The 24,000-nt window shown below is 39.2% G+C and overlaps 1 protein-coding gene across 1 annotated transcript in view; it reads right to left on the reverse strand.

Annotated features, from left to right (window-relative positions):
* Window positions 1-3,774: 3,774 nt before the first annotated feature.
* LOC118767452 overlaps window positions 3,775-24,000 on the reverse strand; it is a 31,967-nt gene continuing 11,741 nt past the window's right edge. Inside the window, exons 3-12 of the mRNA XM_036512045.1 lie at window positions 19,890-20,053; window positions 16,951-17,540; window positions 15,779-15,900; window positions 14,236-14,310; window positions 10,928-10,961; window positions 9,816-9,874; window positions 7,515-7,600; window positions 6,574-6,676; window positions 5,523-5,598; window positions 3,775-4,515 (exon numbers count right to left, since the gene is read on the reverse strand). Of these exons, the coding sequence (XP_036367938.1) occupies window positions 4,334-4,515; window positions 5,523-5,598; window positions 6,574-6,676; window positions 7,515-7,600; window positions 9,816-9,874; window positions 10,928-10,961; window positions 14,236-14,310; window positions 15,779-15,900; window positions 16,951-17,540; window positions 19,890-20,053 (1,491 nt within the window). The 3' untranslated portion in view covers window positions 3,775-4,333. The remainder of the gene's footprint in view (window positions 4,516-5,522; window positions 5,599-6,573; window positions 6,677-7,514; window positions 7,601-9,815; window positions 9,875-10,927; window positions 10,962-14,235; window positions 14,311-15,778; window positions 15,901-16,950; window positions 17,541-19,889; window positions 20,054-24,000) is intronic.

Below are 24,000 nucleotides of genomic sequence, written 5' to 3' on the forward strand. Positions count from 1 at the left end.
ACACTCCTCTCACCCCAAAAATGTATGGCCTACTTCTTGTGACCAATCTTACAATCCATCATAGTTAGACTTATCTTTGAATACACAATTTTATTACAGTGATTTTTTCTTGCATATGTATATATATATATATATTTCTTTATATCCAGCTTAACGTGGATGTCTTGTTGGAACACTGAATTCTGTGGTATTAACCTTGAGAGGTCTTCTCATATAAACACATGATGCATAAAAGCACAGATATACATTGATAGCAGATGAAATTCATCTGGTATGGGTGTTGTAGCTGTCAGATCACATGATTTCCGTGTACTGTACCTCTTCAGTGGCAGGCTTCTGGTGACCACATACCAGCCAACTCTCTCTATCACAGCATATAGAACTACAGTGACTTTTCAGTCACTGATGTATCAAATAATCAGCAAGTACATTAAAAAATAATTATAAGGGATGGGATCAGTATTAACACCCAAAAGGTAATCTTTATATCCAATATTCAATCCATAGCTTAACAAAATATATTCTGCTTCACCTATGGCTCACCGGGACTGTTCCCAATGTGCCATGGGTGAAAGAGAACATATTTTGTGCACTAATGATTGTGGATTAAATATTCTTAACCACTGTCAGATTTTTCTTTGAATTCTTTATTCTAAGCAGCCAGATATAGCTTCTTTTTGCCTTTGTCACCCCCTTGAATATATATAGGTATATATATATATATATATATTATATATATATATAGATATATACATACATACATATATATATATATATATATATATATATATGGTGTGTATGTATGTGTGTGTATATATTATGAAAGACCATGTATAATATGTTATCCTGTATGATGCGCAACTTGATTTCGAGGTCTAAGTTGTCTTAAAACCCTGCAATATGATGTGCAGCATGTTGTGTTGTGTATAATTTCGAAGTCACTGTTAAACTTTTCCTTGTAAAAAATTCATAAATAAATATGTATTCTATTAAAAATTGTCGAGTAACCTTTCAATTTGATGTTAAATTGTTTTAAAATCATGGGTCGACATAAAAACGAAAGGCAGCAAACTGACAGAATTGATAAGAGCATCAGATAAAATGCCTGGTGGTATTTCTTGCAACGCATTACGTTCTGAGTTCAAATTCCACCAGGATCAAAAAGACACAAAAAAAAAGGAGTGGCTGTGTGGTAAATAGCTTGTTTACCAACCACATGGTTCCGGGTTCAGTCCCACTGCGTGGCACCTTGGGCAAGTGTTTTCTACTATAGCCTCGGGCCACCGACCAAAGCCTTGTGAGTGAATTTGGTAGACGGAAACTGAAAGAAGCCTGTTGTATATATGTATATATATATATGTGTGTGTTTGTTGTCTGTGTTTGTCTCCCCAACATCGCTTGACAACCGATGCTGATGTGTTTACCTCCCCGTAACTTAGTGGTTCAGCAAAAGAGACCGATAGAAAAAGTACTAGGCTTACAAAGAATAAGTCCTGGGGTTGGTTTGCTTGACTTAAGGCGGTGCTCCAGCATGGCCGCAGTCAAATGACTGAAACAAGTAAAAGAGTAAAGAGTAAAAGAGAAGAGTCAAGAACTGAACTCAATGGTTTAACACCCTCTCCTTAAAATTGCTGGCCTTGTGCCAAAATTTGAAATAGTGTGTGTGTGTGTTGTGTGTGTGTGTGTGTGTGTGTGAGTGTGTGTGTAAAATACAAAAGAATAGGAATAGTGAAATGCAGGCAAATACTTTCTAAGCACTCAGTAGTGACACAATTTGGCTAACTAAATCAACGGGAGTGGAAGCTCTCAGCAATATGTGCTGATGCTGATTTTCTAGATCTATGTAATACTATTGTCACTTGACTATGACTTGGTTAATGGGAAGACTTAAGGCATCATTGTATTATGTAACGTTAGCTCATCTGAAACGTGCATAAGCAAATTATGAACTAAAAATGTGTAATTCTCCATTCTGCTTTGTGTTATATATATATATATATATTTATCGGGCTGCGTGTTGTGTTCTTGAGCAAGACACTTTATTTCACGTTGCTCCAGTTCACTCAGCTGTAGTAATGAGTTGCGACGTCACAGGTACCAGGCTGTATCGACCTTTGTCTTTCCCTTGGATAACACTGGTGGCGTGGAGAGGGGAGGCCGGTATGCATGGGCGACTACTGGTCTTCCATAAAACAACCTTGCCCAGACTTGTGCCTCAGAGGGTAACTCTCTAGGTGCAAACCCATGGTCACTCATGACCGAAGGGGGTCTTTACTTTTATATATATATATATTGTCTCCAAAATTGCAAAAGTAAAACAAATGCATATATATGTAGCTAGAGACATGCTACACATATATACACGATGTGATTTTTATAATTATGATAAAATTTTTTTTTTTTAAATTGTCTTCTGGTTTCTGAAAGTTCTATTCAAAGTAAACAGCTCTTATTATTACACCATTTGAAATGTATTCAGTTTAACAATAAAAGTGTTTGGTTTTTTTCCCTGGCTTAGTCTTGTTTTTTTCAAAATTTATACCTTTTTGAGCCAACAAGGGAAGCTCAATGCTGGACTTTTACTTCTTCCTCACCACCAAAACCACCACCACCACCACCACCACCACCACCACCACCACCACCACCACAACACCATCAACATCACGACCACCATCATCCTCACCACCATCACCACCATCACCCCCACCATCACCACCATCAACATCATCAACATCATGACCACTGCCCTTGCCATCATCCTCACCACTATCACCACCACCACCACCACCACCAACACCATCAACATCACGACCACCAGCCTCGCCACTACCATCATCCTCACCACCACCATCACCACCACTACCACCACCATCACCACCATCAACATCATGACCACTGCCCTTGCCATCATCCTCACCACTATCACCACCACCACCACCACCACCACCACCACCACTACCACCACCACCACAACCACCATCAACATCACGACCACCACCCTCGCCACTACCATCATCCTCACCACCACCATCACCACCATCAACATCATGACCACTGCCCTTGCCATCATCCTCACCACTATCACCACCACCACCACCACCACCACCACCACCACCATCAACATCACGACCACCAGCCTCGCCACTACCATCATCCTCACCACCACCATCACCACCATACCACCACCATCACCACCATCAACATCATGACCACTGCCCTTGCCATCATCCTCACCACTATCACCACCACCACCACCACACCACCACAACCACCATCAACATCACGACCACCACCCTCGCCACTACCATCATCCTCACCACCACCATCACCACCATCAACATCATGACCACTGCCCTTGCCATCATCCTCACCACTATCACCACCACCACCACCACCACCACCACCACCACCATCAACATCACGACCACCACCCTCGCCACTACCATCATCCTCACCACCACCATCACCACCATCAACATCATGACCACTGCCCTTGCCATCATCCTCACCACTATCACCACCACCACCACCACCACCACCACCACCACCACCACCATCAACATCACGACCACCACCCTCGCCACTACCATCATCCTCACCACCACCATCACCACCATCAACATCATGACCACTGCCCTTGCCATCATCCTCACCACCACCACCACCATCACCACCATCAACATCAACAACATCATGACCACCATCATCTAACGCTTCTCTTCTTCCTGGCTGGCATGAGTTTGCACTCCGTAACATCAATAACAACAGCAAGAATAAAAATAAGGATTTCTTTTATTGACTTACAATGTTACTGAAGGAAACTGGATTTACTCAAAGAATAGGGATACGAAAGGGGGGAGGGGCAACATCTGATGTGGGGGAGGGGTAACATTTTCACAATCAAAATGAAAGCCATCACTTTAAAAACCAAAATGGCAGTGAAACGGAAATAAGGAAAATGATGGAGAAAAAACCATAATGATAGAGAAATATAAGTAAATATGGAGGGGAGGGGGAGAAGAGATAATGATAGGGGAGGAGAGAAGGAGGAAGGGGAGGAGGGAAGGAAAGGAAGAGGAGGAAAGAAAAAGGAGAGGAGGAGGGAGAGTGGAAAGTAGGGATAGTGGGAGGAGAGCAAGTAAGAGAGGAAGAAGGAAGGAAGAAGAAGAAGAAGAAGAAGAAGAAAGAAGAGAAGGAGGAGGAGGAAGAAGAGGAAGAAGAGGAAGAATGAAGAAATGATAATACTGAAAGGTAAACGGAAGAAACAGTCATTGAAATGCAAAAAAGAAAAATGCAAATAAAATTAAACAAAAGAAACACTTTTGAACGAAGATCATAAAACTGAATGTTTTAAGTCATAATCTGGATCTAAGAAGTCTTGCAAAGATTGGTCCTCTCCATAAATATCTTCTTCTTCTTCTCCTTCTTCTACATATTGTTGTTGTTCTTGCTGTTGGTGTCCTAACCACGGTAACAGGCTATTTATATTGAAGTACATACTGAGAATTTTCAGGCCTTAAAACAGAAAAGAAAAAAAAAACCCATCTGAGTATTAGTTATATAGGAATACAATAGTATGTTCCTACCTACCTACCTACTTTTTGTGAAGTTAGATGAGAGCGTGAGAGAGAAAAAGAGAGGGAGGAAAATAAGGAGAGTTAGGGAGAGAGAGAAGGAGAAAGAGAGAGAGCGAGGGGCAGAGATGGATAGTGAGAGTCAGAGAAGGAGTGACAAAATCAATGATGTATCTGCTAATTATATATGGATGCACAAAAGCTGGACATATAAGACACTAGCCCAAGGTGCCATGCAGTGGTTCAGTCCCACTGCATGGCACCTTGGGCAAGTGTCTTCGTCTATAGCCTCAGGCCATCCAAAGCTTTGTGAGTTGATTTGGTACACGGAAACTGAAAGAAGCCCATCGTATATGTGTTTGTGTGTGTGTATGTATATATTCGTGTGTCTGTTTGCTCCTACCACCATTACTTGACAACTGATGTCAGTGTGCTTATGTTCCCGTAACTCAGCGGTTCGGCAAAAAGACACCGATAAAATAAGTACTAGGCTTACAAAGAATAAGTCCTGAGGTCAATTTGTTCGACTAAAGGTGGTGCTCCAGCATGGCCGCAGTCAAACGACTGAAACAAGTAAGAGAATATCACAAACTGGTGCATTTGGAAGATGGAGAGGGAGAAGATTAATGAGATTAATAGAGAGAGAGAGGGGGAGAGAGAGAGAGAAAAAGGGAGAGGATTCTAAGAAGTGAGAGGCTAAGCAAAAGAAGGAGTTAGAGTAAACATGCAAGAGAAAGAGGATGAAAACAATAAGAGGGGTGGAGGGGGAGAGAAGGAAGAATATAAATACAAAACAAAAGTTGTGCCATCACTGTATCCTTAGTTCCCTTTCTCTCTTTTCCTCCTGTCTCTCTGGATTTGTCAGTGAGGTTGTCTTGTTTGAATTTTGTCATAATAGGTAAAAAATAATTATTTTCTTACAAGAATGTCCAGTATTTGTTTACTTACCTTGGCTATTTGAAAAACTGATTGCTTCAACGTGGATTCTAAAGGGTTCTAATACCTGCTGTAGATTTTGTTCTAGCTGGAGATGATAATAATAATAATAATAATAATAATAATAATAATAATAATAATAATAATAATAATGAAAATAAAAATATTAATAATAATAATAAAAATATTAATAATAATAATAATAATAATAATAATGATAATAATAATAATGATAAAAATATTAATAATAATAATAATAATCACATCTCACTCCTCTGGAACTTCACCATTCAAACTGACAGAAAGATAGATTGTGGGGCAACCAGATCAAACTGTTTCAAGTGTAACTGCCTGAAACGGTCATGACTTCTACATAGTTTAGATATTATAAATATGTGTGTGTGTGTGTGTGTGTGTGTGTGTGCGTGTGTGTATTTGTGTGTGTTTTTGCTTGTTTTTGTTCCCTTGCACCCCCACCCCACCACCACCACAACTATCAATTGACAACTGGCGTTGGTGCATCTACATCCCTACTTAGCAGTGAGGCAAAAACAAGGGTGATAAAACATGTACCAGACTTTCATCGTTTAACGTCCGCTTTCCATGCTAGCATGGGTTGGACGGTTCAACTGGGGTCTGGGAAGCCCGAAGGCTGCACCAGGCTCCAGTCAGATCTGGCAGTGTTTCTACAGCTGGATGCCCTTCCTAACGTCAACCACTCCATGAGTGTAGTGAGTGCGTTTTATGTGCCACCGGCACAGGTGCCAGACGAGGCTGGCGAACGGCCACGCTCGGATGGTGCTTTTTACGTGCCACCGGCACGGGGGCCAGGCCAGGCTAGCACGGCCATGATCGGATGGTGTTTGTTACGTGCCACCAGCACGGAGGCCAGTCGATGCGGTGAAAAAAGTGCTGGTGTCTATGTGTTCAACTCCACCAGTTAAGGTGTTGCCCCAGCATGGCCACAACCCAATAACTTGAAAACAAGTAAAAGATAAAAGATAAAAAAAAGTCCAATAAAATGTAAAATAAAAAAAAAGAGAGCAAAGACTCCATTGCTTACTGTGCATCCTTGTTGAATGTCTGTGAGTCTTGGCACCAAGATGTGGATGGCAGCAGATTCTTCTTCGAGTTTACTGATTACTTGCTCAAGAGACTTCCAAAACCTGAAGAAATTGAAACAGAAAATGATTTTGTCATCATCATCATCATCATTATCATCAATATCATTCCCCAGCACCACCACCACCACCACTGCTGCCATCATCATCATGATCATCATGATCATCATGGTCAGCGTCACCACCACCACCACCACCATCACCACCACCACCATCACCACCACCACCAACTCTACCACCGCCACCACTATACAATCACCACCACTACCACCACCACCACCACCACCGCACCATCACCACCACCACCGCCACCACCGCACCATCACCACCACCACCACTATCACCACAATGATCACCACCACCACCACCTCCACCACTGCTGGCATTATCATCATAATCATCAGCATCTTCATCACTGTTACCACCATCGCCACCACCATCACCACAACGACCATTATGACCACCACCACTGTTATTATCATCGTCATCAACTTCATCACCACCACTACGATTATCATCATCATCACTTATATTCCAATCATCACCAGTTACACCATCGTCCCGATCACCATCATCCTCACTACCACCACCACCACCACCACCATCTGCACCACTGCCACCACTACTATCACCACCCTCTTCCCTTCCTTTTTCTCTTCTCCTCCTTCCCTTCTTCTTCCTCACCACCACCACCACCACCATCTTTATCAGAGTTGTGCATCCTGTGTGATCTGAACCCTAGACATAGTCCTTTCACTTCCACACCACTCTGACAAACACACATGTTGAACATCACAACATCACTGCTCCTTTTCTGATGGAAACCAGAAATACCAGAATGGAACCAAACCGAGGGAGGAACATCCAACCCTGCATCACTCACCAGATCAGTGCTTGACAGTCGCTGGTTTTCAACTTCTGTGGAGTCACAACATGGTTCTTCAGCAAATATATATATCCAGGACCGCCCTGACAGGGAGAAACGAAATAAAGACTAGAATAATAATCCTTTCTGCTGTTGGCACAAGGCCTGAAATATGGTGGATAAGGGGCTTAGTTGATTACATCAATCCCAGGGCTCTTCAATGTTGTAAAACAGAGAATTGTCAGGATTAAAACATTGGAGTTAACGATTATTAAACTTGGGACATAAGAGAATCGGACATTTCATTCGTAATGATCTGATATATATATCAGAGTTTTATCTTGGCCACCGAATAATTGTCACATATTATTTTACAGATATATATATATATAACGGGAAGCTTTATGAAAATAGACAAAAGACGAAGGCAGGTTTACGGAAATAAACAAAAGACGAAGGCAGGTGGAATACAAACAAACAATTGTATTAGTATGGCGCTCAGGAAATATAAATAAAACAAGTCTTTAACATTTCGAGCCTACACTCTTCAACAGAAAGATACACAGAGAAAAAACACAGAAAGAAGGAGAGAAAAAAAATATGCGTGCAGAAGCTAGCGAATCAACATGGCGATCTGATTTCGGCAATGCTGAAGTTTTCTGTGTATTTGTGTGAACAATTCCATACGACCGCAATTATCTTCTGAACCTTTAATCCAATTTTATAGAGAGCTTCGTCCGCTACCTAGCGGGGCCTGTTGAGCAGTGCGAGAAGTGAGATGAGTTGTACTCACATGTGTGCTTTACTCAATCAGCTGTTAAGTGCATGCAAAGATCGCACGAAAATGCTGCAGTAATTAGGCATGAAAACAAGACGTTTTTTATTGCTGGGCATAAACGTTTTCTTGAGCAAATTTTGGAAAGTTTTGTTTTTACATTGGTTGGTCACGTTAGGGCGGTCATTTTGTTATCTTATATAGTCGAGAAAATTTTATTCTTGTATAGTCGTTTTTTATAGGAAGTATAATAATAAAACGAATCTTCTTTTAAGTTGATAATAACTTTGATTGGCGCTAAAAGATGTGCATCATTCACCTAAATTGTTTGTATTTCGTTTTTATTGGATTCCTGAGCGAAAAAAAGCAGGAATGTGCATTAGTCACCTAAATTGTTTGTAGAAAATAATGCAGGGTAGTTTAAACGTGGGTAACGGTTAGGAAAAACGAAAGCATTATCACACTTATTGTATTTCGTTTTTATTGCATTCCTGTTTACAAACGTAAGGCGTTGTTTCAGTAAATAAACTGTAAATTGTTTACACTCGGATTTATTTTCCCTCTTTGCACTTAAAATAAAAGGTACGTTTCTTTGAGATTAATTTTTGGCATATTTCACAACCAACAATTCTTAGACTAATTCTATGTTAAGTTTAACACGTGACTTTGCACTATTTATCGCTTTGTTCATTATGTTAATACTTGAAAATATTGTGGAGGCGCAATGGCCCAGTGGTTAGGGCAGCGGACTCGCGGTCATAGGATCGCGGTTTCGATTCCCAGACCGGGCGTTGTGAGTGTTTATTGAGCGAAAACACCTAAAGCTCCACGAGGCTCCGGCAGGGGATGGTGGTGATCCCTGCTGTAATCTTTCACCACAACTTTCTCTCACTCTTACTTCCTGTTTCTGTTGTGCCTGTATTTCAAGGGGCCAACCTTGTCACTCTCTGTGTCACGCTGAATATCCCCGAGAACTACGTTAAGGGTACACGTGTCTGTGGAGTGCTCAGAACGTTAATTTCACGAGCAGGCTGTTCCGTTGATTCGGATCAACCGGAACCCTCGTCGTCGTAACCGACGGAGTGCTTCCATCCATCCACTTGAAAATATGTTGTTACGTTAACAATATTATGGAAAAGTTCATTTAAGGGTTGGTTAATACATCAAAGACTTGAAAATATTCGATTTTTGGTCTTTTTGACCACCGTTGGTCCCACGATTTTGTGAGGTTATATTTTCGTTTTATACCACCCGATTTACATTAACAGTGAGGCGGTTTGGAGAACTTTTGCTTTCCCTATATACTTGCGATTCTCTCTTGTTCAACATCTCAATATATTACCTTAGAAGGGATTTCTGCTTTTACATAGGATAACGGAAGACACAAGGCTCGCTGAAATAGTGCATGTAAGATGGGCTCCCACACAGTTTCTGTCAGCCAAATTCACTCATAAGGCACAGGTCAGCCCCAGAGCTATCGTAGCAGATACTTATTTTTTCTTAATGGAAGAACTATACAAAAGGATGCATTCCAATTGAATTACCTTGCACATCATCAGAAGACATTCTACTTTTTTGCCATCCAACTTTCTCTGAATCGCATCTGAAAGAAAGGAAAATCAGAATCTCAATGGCCGGATAAATACTTCACTGACCACAGCATCAACAAAAGAAAAAAATCAACCGTCTAAGATGTTGTTTAGTGGTTAGAAGGTTGCATTCATGATCTTAAGCTCATAGTTTCAATTCCCTGGTTGGGCAGTGGATTATGATCTTGAGCAAGACACTTCATTTCACGTTGCTCCAGTCCACTCAGCTGTAGAATACCATCATGATTCGGACCAGTGCACACATTGCATTTACTGTTGAAGCGTTTATCTAGTATGATGAACCCTGGAGGAGTTTTTGCCACACCGTGTACAAAACAAGCTCTAGATTTCAACAAAACATAAGGAGAATAACAGTGAAATACAATGTGCAGCAGAAAAACCTCCCATATTTTATAGGTCCATTGTCAAAGTACTAGTAAAGTTAGATTTGTGGTGATAGAGTCTTCATGTAGCTAATGTTTTACCATTTCTTTAGGTACCATCATTATTTGCATAATGGCATTTTGGTTGTTGTTAAGATGTTTATTAAAAATGGAAAATCTGGTGGGGCTTTTTGTTTTTTTGCCATGTCTTGTGTAAGACAAATTCTGAATTTGTCGAGGCAGATTTTTTCTACAGCTGGATGCCTTTCCTGTTACTAACCCTCATCTGTTTCCAAGCAAGTTGATATTTTCTCATGGCCAGACATGTTTTGGAAACAAGCAATATTGCTTATATGATGATTACTCATTTACAATCATGATGTCATGAGAAGGACACACACACACCACAAATATGTTTGATGGGCTTCTTTCAGTTTCTATCTACCAAATCCATTCACAAGGCTTTGGCCAGCCCAGAGATATAGTAGAAGGCACTTGCCCAGGGTGCCACGTTATGGGATTGAACCTGAGACGACATAGCTGCAAAGCAAACATCTTAACCATACAGCTAAAATTTTGAACACGGTTCACAGATTTCTTAGGGTCCACAGACCCTCAAATTAGAAACTTGCTAATCTTTATTATCCCAAAGCCAAACAGCAATAGAAGAGACATGTAACTCACCAATTAGATCTGTCGTTGAAAAGTTATCATAATCCTGAAAAAGAAAAAAAAAAGAAACAAAATTTAAACAACAAAAACATCCAAATACAACAAGACAGGGGTTTAAGGGTCTTGCTGTGCAATGCATGTGATACATCTCGCCTGGTTTATCATGGGGGTTGGATTCGATCCAGAAAATGTTGTGACACATGAAGCATCTCACTACATTAAGCATATGGAGCGTATGATAGATTCATTGACACCAAACTTGCGGCCCACAGCAGCAAAGTTTCCCTAATCATCTATTTTCATGGTCGTTTCCATCTTTTCTGATTGAAAATACATTTGTCTGTGTCATTTGTTGGGATCAAGCGCCTTTGTAAATTTTCTGTCCACTGGTCCCATGTTGATGGTATACAAGTATATAAAGCGGCGAGCTGGTAGAAACGTTAGCACGCCGGGCGAAATGCGTAGCCGTATTTCGTCTGCCGTTACGTTCTGAGTTCAAATTCCGCCAAGGTCGACTTTGCCTTTCATCCTTTCGGGGTTGATAAATTAAGGACCAGTTACGTACTGGGGTCGATGTAATCGGCTTAATCCGTTTGTCTGTCCTTGTTTGTCCCCTCTGAGTTTAGCCCCTTGTGGGTAGTAAAGAAAGAAGCCTGTTGTATATACATATATATATGTTTGTGTGTCTGTGTTTATCCCCCCACCATCGCTTGACAAGCGATGTTAGTGTGTTTACATCCCCGTAACATAGCGGTTCGGCAAAAGGAATCGATAGAATAAGTACTAGGTTTACAACGAATAAGTCCTGGGGTCGATTCGTTGGACTAAAGGTGGTGCTCCGGCATGGTCGCAGTCAAATGACTGAAACCAGTAAAAGAATAATAAAAAAAGGATATCGGTACCCCAGCATGACCACAGCTCATGAGCTGAAACTAGAATCAATCATATATATATATATAGATAGATAGATAGATAGATAGATAACACGCATTCACAAATACACACTCAAGCACGCGCATACACGTTTTCTGTTGTAGCAATTTGTATGTTAGTGACAATTATATAAATGTTCATAATTTATAGGGATGAGTTTAATTTTTCTTTGTTTATAAGTTTTATTTTTTGGTCAATTAATCCCGAAAGTACAGTGGAAAAAAAAAAATAATTGTAAAGGTAGATAACTCTCTTTAGCTAATTTATCTCTGTTCTATTTATCTCCCCTGTTTCAGTAACTGTTTTACAACTTACGTTAGGCAGAACCATTTAGAAATCGTTTCTTTTTCTCCTTTTATGCAAACTGCCAAATTTAGCTGGAGCATCCTCTGTGTGTGTGTGTGTGTGTGTGTGTGTGTGCGTGTGTACGCAAGCACGCGTGCTTGCGTACACACACACACATACACACTCACACCCACACACACAGACACACAGACACACGCACACACACACATATACACACATACACACATGCACACACGCACACACACACACATGCACACATGCACACATGCACACACACACACATGCACACATGCACACGCACACACGCACACATGGACACACGCACACATGCACACACGCACACACGCACACACGCACACACGCACACATGCACACATGCACACACACACACATACACACATACATACATACATACATACATACATACATACATACATACATACATACATACATACATACATGTATATGGGTCGTGCCGAACTCTAACGGTGGAGGGGAGCCGTGGAAGAGTTTGAACCAGAAAGATATTGGACGTGGTGGTGAAGCATGATATTCAAATGTTGGGCCTCACGGAGGTAATGACAAGGGACCGAGGCCTTTAGTGATGTGCCGTGCCTGAGAAGACCCGACAAGCCGAGTGAAATCACAGTCATTTATCGATGCCAGTGTAGCATAACTGGCACGTAAAAAGCACCCTTCGAATGTTGGGCGATATGCTGTGCTTTGGTAATATACAATGACGGAGAAGAATGTCAAGCCAAGTGAGATGGTTGTTATGGTCAATGGCAATGTTGCGTAACTGGTACTCGTGCTGATGGCATGTAAAAAGCAGCGACTACATTATAGGAGTGGTTGGCGTGAGGATGGGCATTCAGTCGTAGACACAGCCAAATCAGACTGGAATTTGGCGCAGCTCCCCAGCTTGCCATGTTTTCAGCCAAACTGTCCAACCCATGTCAGCATGGAAAATGGACGTTAAATGATGCTGATGATGATGATGATCATCATCATCATTATCATCATCGTTTAACGTCCGCTTTCCATGCTAGCATGGGTTGGACGATTTTGACTGAGGGCTGGCGAACCAGATGGTTGCACCAGGCTCCAATCTTGATTTGGCATAGTTTCTACAGCTGGATGCCCTTCCTAACGCCAACCACTCCGAGAGTGTAGTGGGTGCTTTTTACGTGCCGATACATACATATGCATGTGTGTGTGTGTGTGTGTGTGTGTGTGTGTGTGTGTGTGTGTGTCAGATTTTTCTCATAATTTTTTTTCCTTTATTAGTATTTCATTGATATTTTTAGGGGTTGTCTGTTAGTTCCCTACTTTTAATGGTCTTTCATAGATATTTTTTTAGGCTTCACCTTTTCGTGACCAAAATTCAACTGCTTCTGTTTCAACTAATTTTGAAAATTATTCCATAATCAGCTTCAGCATGAGGCTGTGACCATACTGGAGCACCACCACGGAGAACACAGCAAAAATAACTTTATCATTCATTAAGCAAGTGTTTTGAACATAAATTAAGAATTGTGAGAAGGATTTATTTAAATCAATTTAAAATAAGAAGTTTGTATCTTAAATTCGAGGGCAACCCCAGACAGGTTGGCACCAAAATGGTGAATGGTATTTCAAAGGTATTGTATTATAGTTTATTGGTGTTTTATAGGTATTTATTAGATTTGCTTGTTTTACATGTTGGCATTAACATAGCTACATCTGTACATATGTAGGAAGGTAGAAGTGTTAACAGACACATGTAGGGAGGTAGCAGTGTTGATAGAGCCACATGTAGGGAGGTAGTAGTGTTGAGAGAATCACATGTAGGAAGTTAGTAGTGTTGAGAGAGAGAGTCACATGTAGTAAAGTAGCAGTGATGAGATAGTCACATGTCGAACAACAAATGTGCTGAGAGAGTCACATGTATGAAGATCACATGTCGAGAGGGCCACATGTAGAAAGGCAGTAGTGTTAGTAGTCACATGTAGGAAGGTAGGGATGTTGAGAGAATCACATCGAAGAAGGATAGTTGCTGTATGAACAAGGAGGTGCAGAAATGCAAGTGTTTCGTTACTCACATAAATCAAATCAAATGTATTTGGTAGCAAGGCATCGATGAGGAACTGTTTCTGGGATATCTTTGAGGATATAATCTGAAATTGAAACAGAACTGTATGATGGAGTATAGGCGAGTCAAGATATAGGAGAGACAGAGTATAAGTGAGTCAAGATATAGGAGAGATAGATTATAGGTGAGTCAAAATATAGGAGAGATAGAGTATATGTGAGTCAAGATATAGGAGAGACAGAGTATAGGTGACTCAAGATATAGGAGAGACAGAGTATAGGTGACTCAAGATATAGGAGAGACAGAGTATAGGTGAGCCAAGATATAGGAGAGACAGAATATAGGTGTATCAGAATATAGAGGAGACAGACAATAGATTGGTCAGAGGATATTATAACAAAATACAGGTGAGTCACACTACAAGTTAGTCAGAGTATAGATGTGTCAGTGCATAAGGGAGGCAGGGTATAGGAGACATGGAGTATAGGTCAATCAATGTATAGGTAAATAAGAGTATAGTAGAGACAGTGTATAGGAGATTGAGTATATGTGAGCGTTGTGGCGAGAGTACGACACCCTCTGACAAGAATTGACGGGACCACTACATATAAATAGTAGCGGTCTGACATAGTTGGTAGTTCCTAGCTTGGTTTTCGAAGTCCAGCTACAGTTTACAGTTCGAGTTGGTCTGTTGGAAATATTGATTGTTGGTTCGTTGTGTTTTTGTTACTGCTGTTGTTTCTATTTTGAAATGTCATAAAATTGTCACAGTGTATTCTTTATCTAATGTTGACAATATCAACCATTCTTTATCAACGTTAGATAAAGAATAAGGATATAACATAAGGCATAAGGATATAACAATGAGACACAAAATAAGGAAGATAGGGTATAAGGTAGAGTATTGTATGACAAAGTATACGGGTGATAGAGAACTGTATAGTAGAATGTAGATGAGTGGGACTATTCTATGATAGCATAGAGGGGAGATAGAAATGTGAAAGGCCAAGTATAGGGGAGAGACAGTTATTGCATAGCAGAATATAGGGGAAAGAGAGCTCTGTATGACATGACAGAGCATAGAAAAGGCAGAAAGCTGTATGACAGTGTATAGGGGAGATAGAGAACTGTATGAAAGAGAATAGGGGAGATAGAGGACCGTATGACAGAGAATAGGGGATGTAGGGTAAAGATGAATCTGGTGGAAGAGTAATAAAAAAAGGAACTTTGTGGTAAAAATATAGATTCTACTGAAGATGACTGGGGTAGATTTTGAAGTATTTGAGGTAAGGTACAAGAGGCTGTGGAAAATTGGAAAGGAGGTGAAATTGTTGGGGAGGGATGGAGTAAAATGGGGAGTAAATTGAATAAATTGAAGAGTGATTTTGGTAAATTTAGGTGTGAAGGGGTAAAATGGTGAAATGAAATGATTTGTTCAAAAACACAATGTATCACTTGGTTGAAGAATCGAAAGAAAGATCTTGCAATCATAAGGACAACATCCGAACCGCTGGGTCATACGACTTCACAATATAAGTACAGGGAACTCTTACCACGAGCCTTGAGGGTTTGTGATCCAAACTCCGGTGGATTCGCTCTAAATGTTGTTCTGATATCCAACGAGTATAATCTATTTCATCCTGATATTGAGAGAGCTGTTCTAGTAGAGATTGTCCTGAAAAACAATGGGTGCAAGAACAACAGTAACAACAACAACAATAACAAATAGCAATAATTATAACAACCATTGTCTTAATTAAAGGAAGACATATATGTGTGTGTGTGTGTGTGTGTGTGTATATGTGTGTGTGTGTGTGTGTGTGTGTGTGTGTGTGTTTGTGTGTGTGTGTGTGTGTGTGTGTGTGTGTGTGTGTGTATTAACGTGTCTGACTGATTAAAATTCTATTCATTTGTGCAGCTGATGATAGCCCTGCATTTAAACTGATGAAACGATTGTACTGCATCACTTCTTGATATCCTGTTGTTTATTTTGATTATATATATATATATATATGGATGGATGGGTGGATATATATATATAACAGCTAACTAGTTTTGTAGATGCCAGTGCATGTAACTCTTGGATATTGAGTCACACTGTTGCTTCTGATAAATATTAATAAATAAGTTACACACACACACACACACACAAAAGATGCTGAGTCTAAATTTCACAGTTTGCATAAAAGGAAAAGAAAACAGATTCCATCCAAAAATAAAAGTAATTTTAAAAAGATTAAAATAATATCAACTGTGACAAGGATCCTGGACCCCTTCACTCTGGAGGGTTTGCATGGGGCCTTCACAAAGTGGCTGAAGGGCCACAACAGGTGCATTGAAGTCAGAGTATCATCCTACTTTGAAAGAGATTAGAGTTTTGTGTTTCATTTTTCCTTTTATCCTTTTACTAGTTTCAATCATTGAACTATGGTCATGCTGGAGCAGAAATTAATAAATGTCTCTCCTGAAAACGTCTCAAAACCTTCTGGAATGCACCAAGTATTAATTACAAACTGAATCACAAAGAAAAAATATAAACATAAATATATAAATATAGGAAGGTCATCCAACCGTAGTAACTATGTCACAACAAATACTTGAAGCTGGGACCAGCTCCCTGGCAGGTCAGCTCTCTGGCTGGTCAGCTCCATGTCAAACTGTCCAACCCATGCCAGCATGGAAAAATGGACATTAAAGGATGATATTGATGATGATATATACTTACTTAACACTTGTGTCTTGGAGGATTTTGCCAAATTTGTGGCATCGGTTGATGACCCTTGACCTTGTGAACTGTGCAGAGGTCGGGTTGTTCTTTTGGACTGCTTCTCAGTGATTGACTGGTCAGGATTCCTGGAGATTGTCGGCTCACCCATCAAATTTGGCAAACTGTAAGCGGTTAAACCTTTGTGTGGCACCTTGGTTGGCAAAGAACCATCGAGCAAAGCCACTTTGTGTGGTACTTTGATTGGCAAAGAACTGTCTGGCAAAGCTTTGTGTGGCACTTTGATTGGCAAAGAACCATCTGGTAAAGGACCATCGAAAAATTTCAAAGGCAACGAAGAATTAGGAAGGGCTTTCATGGGTTTTGTTGACGGTTTGTTTGAGATTTTAGACTTTGCTGAAATTGGAGGGGATGAAGATGTTCTTCTATGTGAGGGTGTATTGTCAGGCTGTTTGCTTTGAAGAGTCCCAACAGAAAGCTGTTTCGTACTGAGACCAAAGAAATTTTCTGGTTGGGGTTGAGGTTTGACATTATGGCTTCTGGCAGGATCATTTTCAAGAAACGATTGGCTGCTGCTGGCCCTTGTCTGACTGTAAAGATATAGATACAGATAAAGGTAGATAGATAAGGAGGTAGGAAGATAAAAGGACAGACAAAATGATAGCTATGTATATAGATATACATACATACATACATACATACATACATACATACATACATACATTCATACATACACACATACATACATACATACATACATACATACATACATACATACATACATACATACACACATACATACATTCGTACACACATACATTCATACATACACACATACATACATTCGTACATACATACATTCATACATGCATACACACATACATTCATACATACATACATACATACATACATTCATACATACACACATACATACATTCGTACACACATACATTCATACATACATACATACATTCGTACATACATACATACATACATACATTCATACATACATACATACATTCATACATACATACATACATACATTCATACATACGTACATACATTCATACATACACACATACATACATTCGAACATACATACATTCATACATACATACACACATACATACATACATACATACATACATACATACATTCATTCATACATACATACATACATACGTACATACATTCATACATACACACACACATACATTCATACATACATACATACATTCATTCATACATACATACATACATACATACATACATACATACATACATACATACATAAATACGTACATACATTCATACATACACACATACAAACATTCGTACATACATACATACACACATATATACATACATACATTCATACATACATACACATACGTTCATACGTACATACATTCATACATACACACATACATACATTCGTACATAAATACATTCATACATACATACATACATACATACATACATACATACATACATACATACATACACACATACATACATACATACATACATACATACATACATACATACATACATACATACATACATACATACATATACACTTGGAAGTGGATGCCTGTCTCTTCTCAAAGATCGTTTTTTTCAGTGTTCACCACTTCACCTGGTCATGGCTTAACAACCCTCACTGTTTATTTTTACTGTTTTGTTCTCACTGTCCTGTTTTTGTTACAACTTTAACCCTCCGCAAAAAAATCCAAAATTTTATCTAATTTGCTTTATGGGAAGGATTGCTTTAACAAAGTCGCGTCTTGTCCTTGCCTTCGAAATTCAGTGTAGATAAAACAGGGAACAACATATGTATGTAGGAATGTACACATATGTATGTATATATGCATATATGTACATATATATATAGTTATGGTATATTCTGTAAAGAACATGGTAGAGTACAGTATTAAGCTCAACCACCTTCAGAGTTCACCCTGTGCTATCCTGTTGTAGTATTATACATACTTTTAGGCTTGCATTTGGGCATCTGTGACGTGTAAATAGATTACTGAAAAAATTAGGAGAAAGAGGAAGGTTGATAGATTGATAAAGACACACACACATATACAGTATATATCATCATCATCATCATCATTGTTTAACGTCCATTTTCCATGCTAGCATGGGTTGGACGGTTTGACCGGGGTCTGGAAAGCCAGGAGGCTGCACCAGACTCCAGTCTGCTCTTGCAGTGTGTATCTACAGCTGGATGCCCTTCGTAACGCCAACCACTCTGTGAGTGTAGTGGGTGCTTTTTACATGCCACTGGCACAGGGGCCAGAGGAGGCTGGCAAACGGCCACGATCAGTTGGTGCTTTTTATGTGTCACCGGCATGGACGCCAGTCAAGGCGGCGCTGGCATTGGCCACGTTCAGATGGTGGTTTTTGTGTGCCACTGGCACGGGTATCACAACTACAATTTCCATTTGATTTTTATTTTGTTGTTGAGTTGACATACTTGACTCAATAGGTCTCCTCAAGCACAGCAGGTCACTCTACGATCCAAGGTTGTATATGTGTGTGTGTGTGTGTAAGCATTTACATGTGTGTGTTTGTGTGTATGTATGCATAGGAGCAGATATGGCTGTGTGGTTAAAAAGTTCACTTCCCAACTACGTGGTTTCAGGTTCAGTCCCATTGTGTGGCACTTTGGGCAAGTGACTTCTATATAACTGCAGACCAACCAATCGCACTTGCACCCTCATGTTCAACTGTGAGTAGTGGAGCAATATAAAATAAATGCCTTGCTCAAGCACATAATGTGTCACCTGGTCAAGGAATTGAACCCACATCCTAACAGTCAGGAATCTCACAACCCTAACTGCTTGGCCATGTGCCCGTTGCTCTGAAATTAGTTAAAGAATTAATGGAATGAAATAGAAATTTCATGCAATGGAAATGTTGCTTCTTACATGGAACTGTTTCCGAAATTCTTCTCAAGTTTTGGTAAGAACTCTACACAGCTTTTGGTCTTGGCAGAATCTTCTTCTGATTTGGGTTTGGTGCAAATGAAAGGTTCTGAAATGGTTTTCTTCAATTGTCTCTCATGATTATTGGAAAATGGAGTGTAAAATATCTGAATTTAAAAAATGAGCAAAAAAAAAAGAAAAGGATAGAAAAAACTGGAAATAAAAACAGGGACTGTTTAAAAACATAAATAAATTAACTACAAAAAACATGGTTATGATTGGCAGAATTGGTAGAGCATCAGATAAAATGCTTTGTGGCATTTCTTCCGGTATACATTCAAAATTCAAGACCTATCATGGTCAAACTTTGCCTTTCATGCTTTTGAGGTCATTAAAATAAAGTACCAGTTTCATACTGGGGTCAATAAAATCAACTATGCCCTCCCACTTAAAGGGGGCATTGAAGCGGGGGGACTTGTGTCAGGCAATGAAAGGTTAGAGTGTGACAGAGAGACAAAGGCAGAAACAGATGTCTTGCTATAGAGGAGGTACATGGTTACCTGGCCAGAGAGAGAGAGAGAGAGAGGGAGAGAGAGAGAGAGAGAGAGAGAGAGGTAACAAGAAAGAGGACAGGTGTAGATAGTTTTTAATAAATTAAGAATTTATGTTTGGTGCAAAATATGTATTTGTATACGTCTAATTATAGAGCAGAGCTTCAAGGATCTATAATGGAATTGAAGGTTCATGATACCTGTGGAAAAGGTGAAGTATTCGAGATACCTGTGGAGTATCACCTTCTCCCATTATAATTATTTTCTGTAGTCTTAAGGATCTGGAACTCAAAGAAGAAGCTTACAAGTGGATGCAATTCAATAATCATTTATTTTAGTTCTCGTTCATGTGGCTCCAAAATCACCAAAGAACATGTTTTACCAACATGTTCTTTGTCTATCTCATCCTCTTGGTGATTTTGGATTTTAAAAAATGAGTCCTTCGAATTTAACTAAATTCTATATTACATGACAGGAATCTGGTTATGTTGGACCAGCCACATTGCTGCATCTGTAAGCTTGCTGTAAGCTCCATGCAGAATATATCACTCCCAGTGTGTAATTATTGCTGTTGTCATCAATAAAAGACCAATGCAGTTTGACTTTATGTGTGATAATAAAATCTTCTATTAAATGTTTGTAGGTGTCGCTCAGTTACTTTTACATGCAGCCCAAGAAATATATTTTCATTTATCAAATCAACTTGTCCTCATCTCAGACCAGCCAACAAAACGAGCGCATGCGCACACACACACACACTGTTTCTCTTTTTTCTCTCTTTTACTTGTTTCAGTCATTTGACTGTGGCCATGCTGGAGCACCGCCTTTAGTCGAGCAAATCGACCCCAGGACTTATTCTTTGTAAGCCCAGTACTTATTCTATCGGTCTCTTTTGCCAAACCGCTAAGTGACGGGAACGTAAACACACCAGCATCGGTTGTCAAACAATGCTAGAAGGACAAACACAGACACACAAACATATACACACACATACATATACATATATATACATATATACGACAGGCTTCTTTCAGTTTCCGTCTACCAAATCCACTCACAAGGCTTTGGTCAGCCCGAGGCTATAGCAGAAGACACTTGCCCAAGATGCCACACAATGGGACTGAACCCGGGACCATGTGGTTGGTTAGCAAGCTACTTACCACACAGCCACTCCTGCGCCTATATATATACACATACATATACTTTTTTTTATTAAGGTTGGAAAAATATTGCAGTCTTGTGATGTTTTATCAGCTTTAATAAGAAAGTACGTTGCTCTACCTTCGGTATTTGAGTACTATTTTCTCCACTTTGTTTTATATTTATGTGCATATGTATGTGTGTACACATACATATTTTTTCTTTTATGTTTTTACTTGTTTCAGTCATTTGACTGCAGCCATGCTGGAGCACCACCTTTAGTCAAACAAATCAACCCTAGGACTTATTCTTTGTAAGCCTAGTACTTATTCTATCGGTCTATTTTGCTGAACCACTAAGTTACAGAGATGTAAACACACCAAAATCGGTTGTCAAGCAATGGTGGTGGTGGGGGGGGACAAACACAGACATGCAAACATATATGTTTATATATATGTTTATTATATATACATATATATATATGTATATGTATGTATATGTGTATGTATCTTTGTGTTTGTCCTCCCCCCCCTGCATGACAACCATTGTTGGTTTGTTTATGTCCCTATAACTTAGTGGTTTACAAAAAGAGATCAACAGTGTAAGTAATAGAGTTTAAAAACAACAAAAGATAACCAAAAAAAACTGGGGTCAATATGTCTTGCTAAAACCTTTCAAGGTGGTGCCCCAGTATGGCCACAGTCCAATGACTGAAACAAATAAAAAAAGAAAAGAAAAGAAAAGAAAGATGAGGGATAGAAGATAGTCACACCGGTGGTTATAGGAGAGAAGCTTTCCCCGATCCAATAAAACTGACCAATCACAGACCGGCTGAATATAGAGCAGACACGACTAGAACCAATCAAAAATCAGCTTTAAGGGAGCAGGCCTTCTAGGAACCAGCAATATAGGCCAATCGCAGCCAGGTTAAGGTTATAGATTAGATTCCCACGGGAGACCGACAGAAGAAGCTGTTTGTCAAAACATGTCATTACAAGTGATGAAGACAGCATCTCATCGATTCATTTGGATTCCCTCTTCCTCTTCTGATATTCGATCAGTGAGGTCTCCTCTCATGCAGAATTATTGACTGGAAGAGCACAAAATATTGATGTAATGGAGATGGACTACATCTATCATTGAAGATGAACATTTATTTTGCTTAGTATATGTGTGTGTATGTGTGTGTGTGAGGGTCTCTATTGTTATTATTATTATTATTATTATTATTATTATTATATTATTATTATCATCATTATTATTATCATCATCATCATCATCATCATCATTATTATTATTATTATTATTATTATTATTATTATTATTATTATTATTATTATCATCATCATCATTATTATTATTATTATTATTATTGAGTGAGAGAGGTGTTCATGCCATCAAAGTGACACTGGGGTAAAATATACGAAGCCCAATATACCCATCATGACTACCCGTCTGATAAAGGTACACCAGGCACATGCATCACAACAATATGTGCGCGACATGGTGATCTCATATCAAGATAAACAGCACATGACCTTGCAGGTGGGGCCCAGTTAGAATTTTCTTCAGATTATTATTATTATTATTGTTATCATTATTATTATTTTTATTATTATTATTATTATTATTATTATTATTATTATCATTATTATTATTATCATCATCATCATCATCATTATTATTATTATTATATTATATTATTATTATTATTATTATTATTATTATTGTTATCATTATTATTATTATTATTATTATTATTATTATTATTATTATTATTGTTATCATTATTATTATTATTATTATTATTATTATTATTATTATTGTGTTATCATTATTATTATTTTTATTATCATTGTTATTGTTATTCAAGGTGGCAACCTGGCAGAGTTGTTTAGCACATCAGACAAAAAATATTTAGTTCAAATACTGTCAGGTGCCGACTTCACCTTTTATCTGCTTATGGCTGATAAAACAGAATAGCAGTCAAGTCCTGGGAGGGTTGATCTAATCCACGTGTCCCCTCCATCAAAATTTCAGGCCTTGTGCCTATAGCAGAAACAATGGCCTAGCAAAATCATTTACACATCAGACAAAATGCTCAGCGGTTTTTCATCAGTTTTTGCGTCCTGAGTTAAAATTCTGATGTGTAGCTTCCCCCCACCTGTACTCTTCTTTTGCCAAGTACTTCAAATAGAGAGTAGCCATATTCTTTATTAAGGCGGCGAGCTGTCAGAAACGTTAGCACGCCGGGCGAAATGCGTAGCCGTATTTCGTCTGCCGTTACGTTCTGAGTTCAAATTCCACCGGGGTCGACTTTGCAAGACAGCGAGCTGGCAGAAATGTTAGCATGCCGGGCGAAATGCGTAGCCGTATTTCGTCTGCCGTTACGTTCTGAGTTCAAATTCCACCGGGGTCGACTT

The sequence above is a fragment of the Octopus sinensis genome, linkage group LG21, assembly GCF_006345805.1.
Source record: "Octopus sinensis linkage group LG21, ASM634580v1, whole genome shotgun sequence".
Lineage (NCBI taxonomy): Eukaryota > Metazoa > Mollusca > Cephalopoda > Octopoda > Octopodidae > Octopus > Octopus sinensis.